Below are 13,892 nucleotides of genomic sequence, written 5' to 3'. Positions count from 1 at the left end.
AGGAGTGGGTTTATTTTATTTATTTATTGATTTATTTATTATTTGGTCTTTTTGAGACAGGATCTCCCTGTAGCCCCAACTGGCCTGGAACTCAATTTGTAGATCAGGCTGACCTTGAACTCACAGAGATCCGCCTGCACTATCACACCCGGCAGGCAATGAGTTTTTAAGCAAATGTAACTTGTGATGTTTCCTTCCACTGGTGCCATGAGAGCAATCAGATTTTTCCCTTTCATAGAAGAACTGCACAGGATGTATTACTTTTTGACCCAAACTGCGCAAAGATGCCAAAAACCAATTTTTATTTTTATTATTTTTTTTGAGATGGTCTCCCTGAAGCCCAAGCTGGCCTGAAATATGCTATGCAGACCAGGCTGGCCTTGACCCCACAGACATCTGTCTTCCTCTGCCTCCTGAGGGCTGGGATGAAAGGCATGCACCTCCACACCTGGCTCTAAAACTTTTTTTTGGTCTTTTTGCGACAGGGTCTCCAGAGACACAGCTGGCCTAGATTCATTATGGAGACCAGGCTGGCCTCAAACTCACAGAGATCTTCCTGCCTTTGTACCCTCCCCCCCGCCCCCTGCCCTGGGATTAAAGTCATGCATGACGACATCGAGCTTCTGGCTCTAAAACATTTTAAAAGTATCATAAACCTTTCTTTTTCTGACATTACAGTTGGAAACAGAAGCATTACTTTCAACAAAACTTAATCGCCTACTATCCTAGCAAATGTTATATTTTATTCATCCTTTGAATATCTTATTTTGCCATTTAAAGAAAGGAAATTGAGGGCTGGAGAGATGGCTCAGCTGTTAAGAGCACCAGCTGATCTTGCAGGGGTCTGGGTTCAGTTCCCAGTACCCACATGGAGGCTAACATCCATGCCTAACTCCAGTTCCAGGGAATCCATCACCCTCTTCCGACCTCCATGGGCATTGCAAGACACAGATGCACTTACATACATGCAGGCAAAACATTCATACAAATAAAATAAAACAAAAATAAAAATTTTTAAAGAGCAATTGAAAATCCACAAGATCCCTTAATCGCAAAAGAATATAAACCCATTCATTTACTACATTAACTGGATTATGAGGTTATTAATGACAGAGTTGGCCTGTAATTCATTTTTTGCATCTTCAGCATCCAGAACCTAGGCACAATGACTAAGCTGTCAATACACCAGATACTAAAAACAGTAGAGGATCTTCTCTCTCAGAAAGTATTTGTTGATGGCTATTATGTGCCAAAATGAACAATGGTTTATAGAGATGAAGACTTTATATGAAAGCCAAAACTAGAAGAGATAGTGTGGCAGTGCTAAATCTGAAGCAACCATGACTCCTTTCTCTTCTGCAGGACTGGCCCTGTTTTGTGTTACAGAGTCTGAAAGCTACTGTTCGATTTGTCCCCCTGGACCTACCTGAATTTCTTGTACCTCTGAACATATAAACTGAGTATGTACTCTCAAGACAGTGCTATTAAGCAAAAACACATTAAAAGAACAACAATTTGTAAAATATTTTGGTTAGTCCTACTAGGGTTATTATGAATTTCAATAATTTTAACAAGTGGGGCCCACAAAGAGGCTAAGACTAAAACAATGCTTTAACTGTATGAAGAGACACTGGCCTTTACCAGCAGCTAACCGAATTCATCTTGTTTAATGGAAACAACTATCTGAACAAAAGGGATACAACACTGTGTCTGTACAGACTCTTAGATGAATCTGCAGTGAGAACTAAAATATTGAAAATATTCAAGTCATCCAGACCCAATAGAACAGATTAAGCATCAGAATCATGGGAGGCTAGCATGGGAGGCTGAGGCAGGACTGAAAGTTCAAGGCCAGCTTGGGCCATTTAGTGAAATTCTATCCCAAACAAAAATTTTTTAAATAGGGGAGGGGACTGAAGATAGTTCTATTGTTCAGTAGTAGAGCACTTTCCCAGAATCACACACACACACACACACACACACACACACACACACACACACACACACAAGCTCAGTGTCACTTTTATATATATAATATATGCATGAATTTTTTAAAACATGAATAAAAAACCCACAGCTGGGCAATCGCCTTACCCGTCTCATGTCAGGATCACTTGTGTTGACCACTTTAGGCAGAAGCACAAATATCAACAATGGAAGAACCATCATCATAACCTGTAGAAAAAAGAAATTACAAATTCTTTTCCTCCCACTTTGGTCAGTAAAACAAAAACTGCATTTAGTAACCAGTGACAAAACTAAAGATTCAGGTATGTACATAGAATTTATGGCAATTACGTCAACATTACAACCAGTTTGATTTGAGGTGCTGTGATTGCAGCAGTGTCATAGACTGAAAGGGTCTTGTTCATGTGTGCTCTACTGACACCACATTTCTTGTTATGTGCTTCCTATCTTTGTTAAGGGTTCAGTTTTAACACAAATGATTTCCAAATGGCACTGTCTGCTTTCTCTTCTTCCTGTAAGCTGGACTGGGACTGGTGATTCCAATAGCCAGGAGGAATGTCCTTTTCAGATGACTGTGTATTGCTTCTTGGAGAAAGCACTGCATTGCCACTCTCATTAACACACATTCTCTAGAGCGTGCAGCACAGTGCAAAGCAATTGCTTGAGCAGATTAGTTTTGAAAATGACCTAGAATCCTCTAGCATTCAACATAGCTTTGTGAAACTTCAGAAACTAGAACAGTGAGGATGAAACTGTTCTGGAGTCTCAGTGCTGACTACTCTCCTGTACCACCCCCACTTCCCACCTTTTTTTTTTTTTCTTTTTTAAGGCAGGGTCTCACTGTGTAGGTCTGGCTGGCCTGGCGCTCACTATATAGACTAGATTGGCCTCGAACTCACAGAGATCTATGTGTCTCTGCCTCTCAAGTACTAGGATTAAAGGTATGTGCCACCTGGCCTAGCCTCTCCTGCTAATAAACTTGAGGTTCTAATTTATTCCTCTCTAGAAGATGTTCAGACCCCAAATAGCACTGTTTGTGATCTAAATAGTTATCAACAAATAATCCAATCCAAATTTAGATAATTCTAAGATAGTAATTAAATTTTCAAAAATGGCTTTGAAAAAGATCATTTATTTCTGAAAAATATATTCTATTAATAGTATCAATATCAGTTTCAGGATAATACTAATTACTTAAAAGACCCTAAAATAATTTCTCTGTTCACTACACATGCCAAAAAAGGAAAAAGAGGGGCTAGAGAGATGGCTCAGCAGTTAGGAGCACTGGCTGCTCTTGCAGAGGACCCGAGTTCAGATTCCAGTACCCACATGACAACTAACAATGGTCTGTAACTCCAGTTCCAGGGGCTTCAATGCTCTCTGTGACCTTCTTGAGCACTATATGACACAGGTATACTTACAAACATGCAAGCAATAGATTCATGCTCAAAATAAAAATAGTAAGCAATTTTTTTTTTTAAAAGAACACCATACTTGAGGGGTTGTGGATGTAGTTCCTTTGGTAGAGTGTGTGCCTAGCATGCAGAAGGCCCTGGGTTCAAGCCCCAGCACTGCATAATACAAGCAGGCATGGTGGCATAGGCCTATAATCCCAGCACTTGGGAGGTAGAGGCAGAAAAATCAGAAGTTCAAGGTCATCCTTTGCTACATATCAAGTTCAAGGCCGGCCTGGTATACATGAAACCTTGCCTCAAAACAGTAACAATAAAACATTAATCTCAGCCTTCCCACTCATACAAGCTTAAAGTATTCAAGTGCAAAAGCAAATCAGGTATTAGTAAAATGCTTTATTTTAGCTTGATACATACCATTGGGTTCATCAGAAAGTCTGTCCAGCCCCATGATTCCCTCTTAATAAAGTAAGAAGGTGGACCTGAAGATTTCATCTGGAGAGGATAGGGTAGTCTGACCACTTCTGATGTTTTGATATAATTCACATATCTTGCTCTAATTAGGAAACACAAGAGAAGTATAATTCTATTAAAAATATGACTAGGGCTGGGGTTCAAGCTCAGTGGTAGAGCCTGTGTCTAGCATGTACAAGTCCTAGTGAGATAATGGTGTACTGAAAAACAAAGCATACATAACCAAAGCAAATGAAAACAAGCAAAAAACAAGGCTATATAATTGCTTATATTAGCAAAGTCTTATACTTAGCTTCAGCTTTTTCCAAAATAGTTTAGCATCTAAAATTTTGATCTTGAAATTCTAATCAAAGCAGCTTTACATGTATGTCTAAAATACTCATTTAAGTACAGAGAAAGAACACTAGACTTGGAAACTTCTAGCTTTAGCTCCATCACTTCCTACACTTGTAGGCTGAGACAAATTCCTTAACTTCTTTTTATAGCAAAAGTTTTTGCAAAACTGGATGATGGCATACCCCTATAACCCCAGCATTGGGAGGTGGAGGCAGGAGGATCAGGAGTTCAAGGCCAGCCTTAGCTATAAAGTCAGTTCAAAGCTCGCCTGCCTGGGCTCAATGAGACTCTGTCTCAAAAAAACAAAGCAAAACCCCAAAACTTATTTTTAGAATTTTCAGTTTTAAAGTCCTTTCATTATATGTAATAATTAATTTATTTTACTAAAGACATACAAAAGTACTGACTTATATGTTTTCGATAGTCTAAGACATGGCTATTTTTTCAGGAAAAATACATGATTCAAGAAAGCCCTGGACTTTCTTGGTAACATCTCATTTTTACCAGGGATATAGTAATAAAATCAAAACCTTCATCCACACAGAGGAATCTAATTTACTTTTGAAATTGTCCCCTATATTGTTCATTTTTAAAAAATAAGATTTTTATATATTTATTTCTATTTTATGTGTAGGAGTGTTCTGCCTGCACATATGTAAGAGTACTCATGTCATGCAATGCCCACAGAGGCCAGAAGAGGGCATTGAATCCCCTGGAACTGGAGTTACAGATGGCTGCTAGCAGCCACATGGGTGCTGGGAACCGAACCTGGGTCCTGTGCAAGAGCAGCCAGTGCTCTTAACTGCTGAGCCATCTCTCCAGTCCCACATTGTTCATTTTTTATTTTTTTGTCAATGCTGTTATTGCCCATTTCTTTATCTGTGTTGTATTTTGGACAATTTTTCTTCTTGTTGTTGTTCTTTTCTGTTTCTTTTGTTTGTTTTTTAAGGCAGGGTCCCCCTATAATCCGAGCTGGCCTGAAACTTACTATGTAGATCAGGCAGACATGACCTACCTCACAGAGATCTGCCTGCCTCTGCCTCTGCCTCTTGAGCACTGGGATTAAAGGCAATGTGTCACCATGTCTAGCAATTTATTTATTTATTTTTCTTAATTGATCTTCCAGTTCATCAACTTCTGTTGAGCACCTTTACACATCCACTGACTTTATATTCCAATGCCTCTATTACTGTAGTAGTTCTATCTCATCGTCTGTTTTTTTGAAATAGGTTTTCAATATGTTGCCACAATCATCCTCCCACAGCCTCCCAAATGCTGGGATTATAGCCCTGCACTACCACTCAGGAAGTATTTTTTTAATCCAAAGTAAAAAGGAAAAGAAAATCATATACTTAGAAAAATACTCCTATTTGACTACTTTATTCAAAATTCAAAAAGCAAAAGGCAAATAAAACATTATAGTTCTGAGTAGACAAGTATTCCTTTTGTTTAACAAGTCCCATCCCCCCAATATTCTGCTATAAACAAGTTTAAACCCATATACATCATGTAAACAATGGTCTACACACCCTCACTTCTAAGTTTGCAAACCTAAAATATATAGTCATTAAGTCTTTAAAGTTAAGATATATCATAATAGAATTTTACCTATTTATATGTTTAAAACCTTGTTTCTAAAGACATAAGCAAATCAACAACTAAGAGACTGAATATACTTTGAAACACCCCATTTATTCATCACAAAATTATTTATGAATGTATTTGCAAAGTTATTACCTTCCACTGATGCTCAGCCCTGCTCTAAGTAGCCATATGCAAGAAATATGACCAGAATTTGGACAAAGTAGAATGTTCTAAGACAATAATTTCAAAAATAGGATAGGAAGTAATTTAAGGACTGAATTAATCAATAGCACCATAGGACTGGCTTCGTGATAACATCAACAACTTGTTTTCTAGATAGCTGTCTCTGTTCACAATACATACTACAAGAGGAAGAAGAAAACACCAGTTATTTATCGATAGGAGCTGGTCATATAAACGATCAATACCAAAATACAATATAAAAGATGAGACAGTTCTGTGTATAACTTATTCTACTTAAATTATGACATATTTACATATTATATCTATCTTAAAAATTTGCAATGCCAGGAGAAAATAAAAGAGCAAAAACAGAAGAAAATGATTAGGAGAAAAGACAAACAGTAATCATATGGTACTAGCTGCTAGATAAATCTGAGGTCTCTTTAAATCATCCTAACTATCCTTGGCACATACTGAGCAAAAAGATCAGTAATAACTTATAGCTCCTTCCATCCCCAAAATAGTGTTAGCCTTTGCACAACTATAGAGTAATACTGTGATAGTTCAAAAGGAGCCATTATCACTGAAAGTTGCCTCTTATACTTTCTGGTCAGATTTGACCAAAGAGGGTATCACTGCATGTGACAATAAAATAATGAGCAAATACATTTGTTCTCTTATAATGGAAGGCTGAGTTGAAGACTATGGGCATTCATGCAATCATCCAAACTTTATTGCTCAAACCTTATTAGAACAAGTTTTTTTTTTCACCTCAAGTTTAAAACACAAGTCCATTTACTTACAAACTCTGAAATTTTGCCAAAAGTGGAAGCATATAACTGTAATCCTAACACTCAGAAGGCCAAGGCAGGAAGATCATAAATTCAAGCTCAGCCTGGACTATAAAAGTTCCAAATTCCTTGTGTAGTGACATATGCCTTTAATCCTAGCACTTGGGAGGCAGACGCAGTTGGATCCCTGTGAGATCAAGGCCAGCCTGGTCTATATATAGCAAGTTCTAGGCCAACTGAGGCTATAGGGAGAGCCTGTCTCGAGACAGACAGACAGACGTCTCGAGAGAGACAGAGAGACAGAGAGAGAGAGAGAGAGAGAGAGAGAGAGAGAGAGAGAGAGAGAGTTCCAAGCTAGGCTTGGCTACAAATAAAGTTCCTGGTTAGCCTGAGCTACATAGAGAGTTACAGGCTAGCCTTAGCTACACAGCAAGACCCTGTGTCAAAAATAGGAAAGGGGCTGGAGAGATGGTTCAGTGGTTAAAAGCACTGGCTGCTCTTGCAGAAAACCTGTTTTGTTCCCAGCACCCACATGGGGGCTAACAACTGTCTGTAACTCCAGCTCCAGAAGATCTGATGCCCTCTTCTGACCTCTGTGGACACTGCACAACATATGTGCATTTACATACATACAGGCAATACACCCACCCATACAAATAAAATAAAAATAATAAAATATTTAAAAAAAGAAGAAAAATTGAAATTCTTTCTTACTCTGCCAGCCTCAAATAACTATTTTCTCCCTTAAAATTTTTATTACATTTTATTTATTGATTGATTGTGTATATATGTGTGGGTACATACATGCCACAGTACACTTGTGGAGGTCAGAAGATAACTTGCAACAGTGGGTTCTCTCCTTCTACCATGTGTGTCCCTATCAAACTCAAATCATTAGGCTTGGTGGCCAGCACTTTTACTCACTGAGCCACCTCACTGGCCCATTCTAATCTTTTCATCATGATCCTCATTTTGAGATAAACTCCACAAGGTAACCTATTTCCATTATACACTACAAATTTCAGAAAGGAGAAGCTATACCAATTTCTAAATCAACAGCATCAAATAAGTAAGTAGAGGCATTAATCATAATATTCCAATGAAAAGTGAGGAGTTAGTATTTCTCATCCCAAAAAGTTAATTCTCAACTTTAAACATTACATTTCAGAGCTGGACGGGGTGGCGCATGCCTTTAATCCCAGCATAGAGAGGCAGGTAGATCTCTGTGAGTTCAAGGCCAGCCTGGCCTACATAATGAGTTCCAGGCTAGCTGGGGCTACACAGAGACACTGTCTCAAAAAAGACCAAAAAAAAAAAAAAAATTTACATTTCAGTTATAATCTGCATAGTACCCCTGTCCCTACATTGAGTAACCCTATCTTTTCTCTATGCTATTATATTAAAAGCTTATCATATTTGGAGCATTATCACAATTGTAAGCTAGAGAGGGAAGAAGTTTAACATCAGTTTAATTAGTGTTCTGAATAAAACAACGTAAGAGTAATTTAAATGTTTTAAGGAATAACTATAAATTAGAAAAAGTTTCAACTTTATAGATTCCAAAAGGAATACATAAATCAATTAAGTAGACTAGACTTTAGTAAAAATAAATCAGATACCCTTACCTCATTTTTCCTTTTGAAGTGATATCAACTCTGACAGGATCAAATTTGTAAGCTGGAGAAATAACTTCCACTACATAAGATCCAGAGGGAATATCATGAACCACAAAACTCCCATCTGTCCTGGAAAGAAGGAAAATCATATTTTCTTACTTCTTATCAACCCCTTAGACTTTCCCTGTGCTTTAAAATATTTTTTTAATTTCCCAAACAATTCTCAAAAAAACATTAGAAGAAAGCCAGTCATGGTGGCTCACACCTGTACAGCCAGCACTTGAGAGGCTGAGGCAGGAGTATTGTTGTGGGTTCAGTGCCAGCCTAGGCTACTTAGTGAATTCCAGGATAGCCTGGACTATCTATAGTGTATGACCTGGTCTCAAACAAACAATTAGAAGCAACTAACTAGATTTTCATTTATTTTTTAAAAGTTCTTTTATTATGTTTATTTTTGTTTGTTTATTTATTTTACGTGTACGAGTGTACTGCTTGCATACATGTAAGTGCACCCATGTTGTGTAATGCATGAGGAGGTCAGAGGAGAGCATCAGATCCCCTGGAACTGGAGTTAGGACAGTTGTTAGCTGCCATGTGGGTGCTGGGACCTCTTGCCAGGTCCTCTGCAAGAGCAGTCAGTGCTCTTAACTGCTGAGCCATCTCTCCAGCCCCAACTAACTATATTTTTAAAAAAGGAAAGAAAAACTATATAGGTGTGGTGACCTTACCCCTGTAATCACATACTTGGGAAACAGAAACAAAAGGATGGTTGTGAATTCAAGGCCAGTCTGAGCTACATAGTAAATTCAAAGCCATCCTGGGCTAAGGAGTGAATTTGTGTCCCTCTCCCCAAACAAACCAACAAGCAAACAAGCAAACAAAAAGTGGCAAGAGTAGCCCTACACTGGGCTGGAGAGATGGCTCAGCAGTTAAGAGCACTGGCTGCTCTTGCAGAGGACTTGGGTTTGGTTCCCAGCACCCATATCGGGGCTAACAACCACCTGTAAGTCCAGTTCTAGGGAATCCAACACCCTCTTCTGCCCTCCACAGCTTTGCATGCATGTGGTGCACTTACATACATGCAGGCAAAACACATACACATAAAATAAAAATAAATAATAAAATTAAAAATAGTCCTATTTTCATCTTCCACAATTATAATTTTTGAAAATGATGAGGCCACACCAGAGTAATAGAGACTCCTTCTGTGGACAGTGACAGTAACAAGAACATGGTTCCTATTCTGAAGACATGTCTTCTTTGAAAGGAAACTATCAGTATATATTATTATTACAGTATATATTATTATATTAGGGTCCCAATTTTTGTCAGATTCCCCCTAACTATTAAAAATGGCATTCTAGGGGCTGGAGAGATGGTTCAGCAATAAAGAGCACTGGCTGCTCTTCCAAGGGACCTGGGTTGGTTTCCGGCAACCACATGGCTAGTAAGAACCATCCATAACTCCAATTACAGAGGATCCAACACCCACTTCTAGCCTCCGCAGGCATTGCACCACACAGGTCAACTTATACACATGCAGGCAAAACACTCATACACATTAAATAAATAAATTTTTAAATGGAATTCTGTTCTAGTTTTGTTTTGCTGGCTTTCTTTTACACATACAATAAACATATAAATATTATTTGTTCCACTTATTATAAACAGTCTCATTTAGTTACTTTTTGGCCAATTATACAGAAGTCTACAATGTTAGTAGCTAAAACCATCTATCTTTTCCTTATTTATTTCCTCTAAGTCTACAAGACTCAAAAAAAAAAAAATCATTGTATCAAGAGCTGATAATTTCATCTTGCAGGTCAAAATTAATGTTTGAAAATGAAAACCTGTTATTTCAAGGGGAGAAAAGACATTATAAAAGTATAAAGGTGTTCTTTGTCATTGAAAGTATATACTCTAGTAAAATAGAACTGAAATGTAGCATTTAAATACCTAATTCCTGAGACACCATTTGCCCTCCAGACTCACTCCCAAATGGACCTGGAGAGCTTGTTTGAAGGCTCTAGCAGCTTCAGGAGGGATGCACATGGAGCAGTGAGGAAAGGGACACCTGACTAACTGGCCAGATTGGATGAATCAACCCTGGCAATCACTGGAGTGACTGCTGTCTCAGTCAGATCACCCTCACATCCTCCAAATCCACTTCTATCCTTGTCTTCATGCCTATAGGAGGGAAGAAAGAGGCCTAAGCATATTTCCAGCTTTATCACTGACAGGCCATTACTGACTGGCTCTGCTTAGGACCACAGCTCCTTGCAAGGCCCTTTCTTCCCTTTAGCGTAAGACTTAGTAGTAGTCTTTCTTTCTTTTTTACATTTCATATATTATTGGATGAACAGCGTAGAGTTATAAGCTTTGTAAGTTCCAGGCATCTGCACAATCTGGCTGTTTCCCTATAGAATGACCACACTGTTTAATCCTTTAATTAAACTCTATATGAACTATTCTAATTTGAGTACATATTCTAATGTTCTGTTTTTAGAAACAGTCTTTCTATGTAACCCAAGCTGGACTTAGACTCATGAATCTACTATCTGACCCTCCCAAGTGCTGGGATCTAAATGTGTGTGATCATCATCTGCCACCTTGTGCTTCTTGATGGACCCTGAGAACAAATGTCAAAACATTTGTCTGAGCACAGAAAGAAAAAATAATAATAAATTGATGACTGTACAACACAAATAATATCAGAATTACCTAAAGAAAAAGCAAAGCTTAGCATGGTAGCAAACACCTGTAATCACATTCCCAGCACTCAGGAGGTAGAGGGAGTAGGATCTTGACTTTGAGAACAGCTTGGACTATACACCACAAAAGGTTCAAACACAAAACACAAAAGGTTCAAAAATAAAAATAAGTAGTATACAATCTTACCATATCAAAAGACTGGTTAAGTGAGTTATGGTTTATATACACAGTAATGATTTAAGAAATAGCTTGAGTACTCTTCATCCCCAAATCCCCTCATCTCCATTAGCAAATTCCCAAGCCATCTCCCAAGAAAACAAATATTTTTTAAAAAGTAAAAGCTGTATGCTAGTTATCAAAACAGCTACAAAACAAATTACCTACCCTACTTCCAAGAAGACTATCACCATAAAATCCTATCAATTTTCAACCAACTTTTCTAAATAAGTGTAAGAACATGAACTAGTATAAAAATTGTTCACAGCTGGGTGTGGTGGCACACTCCTTTAATCCCAGCACTCAGGAGGCAGGGGCAGGCGGAGTTCTGCGAGTTCAAGGACAGCCTGGTCTACTTAGTAAGTTCCAGGACAGCTGGGGCTACAGGGAGACCCTGTCTCAAAAAGACCAAAAAAAAAAAAAAAATTGTTCACAAATGTTAAATAAAAGTGGCAGGCTACACAGTATTATATGCTTTACTCTTAAACAGAGATCATATTATTATAAAACTTTGGGGGGGAAAGACACAATAAAAAGGGTTATCTTCTGTTGCAATTTTTAAAAAGAAAACTTCTTGTTTATATTTATTCATTAAATATTATTTATTTGGCAGTGCTAGGGCATGAACCCATTTTGCATGCTAAGTCCTACCACAAAACTATATCCCTAGCTTTTTTTCTTCCTGTCTGAGATACGGTCTCAGCTAAATTGCCCAAACTGGCCTTGAACTTAAGATTCTTCTGCCTTAGCTTAAAAGCCAAGTAGCTAGGATTATAGCCATGTGCCAATATGCAGGGCTAATATACAATAAATATGTAACAATATATTTAAAAAAATTTTAAATGGAATAAATTAATTTTCAAAACAGCTGTATACTGCAGAAGGCAAATTATCAGTTAAGGCTAATCCTCAGTATTAAAATACTGGATGTCAATTTGTTGTTATTAATCTGATGTTGAATTTCCCACAACGAAACTTAAGTCAATCTGCACAATCTGCAAATCGAATTTAAATGTCCACATTTAACATGTGTGGTTTTTCAAACATCACTTGCATCTATAAACCTAGCAAAGAAATATTTCCTTTCCTAAATATTTGATTTCGGTTTATAGTTTCAACTCCAAGCAGTGACGGCAAGATTTAAAACATCATATTCATGCCTAAACCTAAGAAAACAGGCTGCCGGCAAACTAAAGTGCTAATACATCTATCCACCTTATAATATTAACAGAAATCCTGTTATCTCTTGACTAGAAAGGGCAAATGTCTGTGAGCACTCTTGAGAAACAAATGACAAATGTGGTATCGCAAATCCCTCGACGAATTTTCAAGTGTAAAAAGAACAACAATCACAACCCCAGCTCCCCCCCAAAAAAAATGGTTTGATTAGGGACTTCAGGGCTCATTAATTTTAGAAGCAGCAACATTATTAGCCTTCCAGTCTATGCCATCATTGGAAGCCCTTTGGGCTTTGACAATTCCCACTTGTTTAGCATCTTTCTACACACCAAGCTACCAGAGGACTGAAATGGAAAAAGCAACAAGGTTCTAGACAAACCAGAAATGCAGAGGGAAATTTTTTTCACTAAGAGACAGGTGAGAGTTCACTTGTCCCCTGGCCCCAAGAGTGATGCGCCTCATACAGGAGTCAAAAATGGGGCTACAAATAACTGACCCCCAATGCCTCGGGCCTGTGACAACGGCCTCCCTTCCCCCGGGCTGCAGTACCCACAGCGAAACGGGAAGGATCCGACCAAGGTCTCCCAGCACAGACCGTTAGTGGAACCGGTCACCTCGCTTGGTGACAGAAACGCTGCCGGTCCTGACACTTGGTTCTCCCAGCGGGATACCCTTTCAGCGTCCACCCCAAACCCTTTCCCGCTGCCCTCAGGATGCTCACTTAAGGAAGCCGACGTGCTCTTCTCCGTCTACCAGCACTCGGGCAGCGGAGATCCAGTCCTGAGGCTTCACCCCCGGAACCACCGCACGCCCCTCGATCTTGAAACGATCTCCCGGGCCGACTCCGCTCCCTCCCGGACCCTCGGCGGCAGCGCCGGGCACCTCGGAGCTTTGAGCATTCCCTGAGAGTAGCAGCAGCAGTGTGGAAAAGAAGGCCCACGGAGCGCCCGCCATGACAGCAGCTCCGAGCAGTCAGGCCGGCGGCCCGGAAGCCCTCCCCGCTTCCCTGGCGCCGCCACCGTCGCGGCTACCGGCGGCCGATGTCGTCATCACCGCGCGCCGGATCCAGCACCGAGTCCAGCGCTACGCAGAGAGAAGTTAGGGCAATCCACCAATCAGAAGGGAGGCGGAAGCGTCACTCGAAGTTAGAGGATGGAGAGGCGCGTTAAGTGCCGCCCAGCTGAGACTTCTCGGCTGTAAAAACGTAGTAAATCTGGGAGGGATGGTTGAGGATCTGAAGTCGTGGTCATCTAATGACACTCCAGCTTCATGAGGAACACCCCTGAAAGGAGCGCGATGATGTTTCTATAAAAAATAGGTGAAAAAATATAAGACCTGTTCACCAATGCTTGCCTCTGGTGAAAGACATCTACCTTTCCACCGTCGTCAGTCAGTCCCTACTCCAAAACTGTAAAAGAAAA

General features: G+C 39.4%; 1 protein-coding gene across 1 annotated transcript in view; it reads right to left on the bottom strand.

Moving 5' to 3' along the window:
• The window catches only part of Emc7 (ER membrane protein complex subunit 7), an 18,042-nt gene extending 4,520 nt beyond the window's left edge, over positions 1–13,522 (bottom strand). The window contains exons 1-4 of the mRNA XM_008841147.1: positions 13,193–13,522; positions 8,374–8,493; positions 3,798–3,936; positions 2,095–2,175 (exon numbers count right to left, since the gene is read on the bottom strand). Of these exons, the coding sequence (XP_008839369.1) occupies positions 2,095–2,175; positions 3,798–3,936; positions 8,374–8,493; positions 13,193–13,425 (573 nt within the window). The 5' untranslated portion in view covers positions 13,426–13,522. The remainder of the gene's footprint in view (positions 1–2,094; positions 2,176–3,797; positions 3,937–8,373; positions 8,494–13,192) is intronic.
• Between the last annotated feature and the right edge of the window lie 370 nt (positions 13,523–13,892).

The sequence above is a fragment of the Nannospalax galili genome, unplaced genomic scaffold, assembly GCF_000622305.1.
Source record: "Nannospalax galili isolate Female #2095 unplaced genomic scaffold, S.galili_v1.0 scaffold999, whole genome shotgun sequence".
In the NCBI taxonomy this organism is placed as follows: Eukaryota; Metazoa; Chordata; class Mammalia; order Rodentia; family Spalacidae; genus Nannospalax; species Nannospalax galili.
The sequence above is the reverse complement of the archived record's forward strand: the minus strand, read 5'-3'. Positions and strand labels throughout refer to the sequence as shown.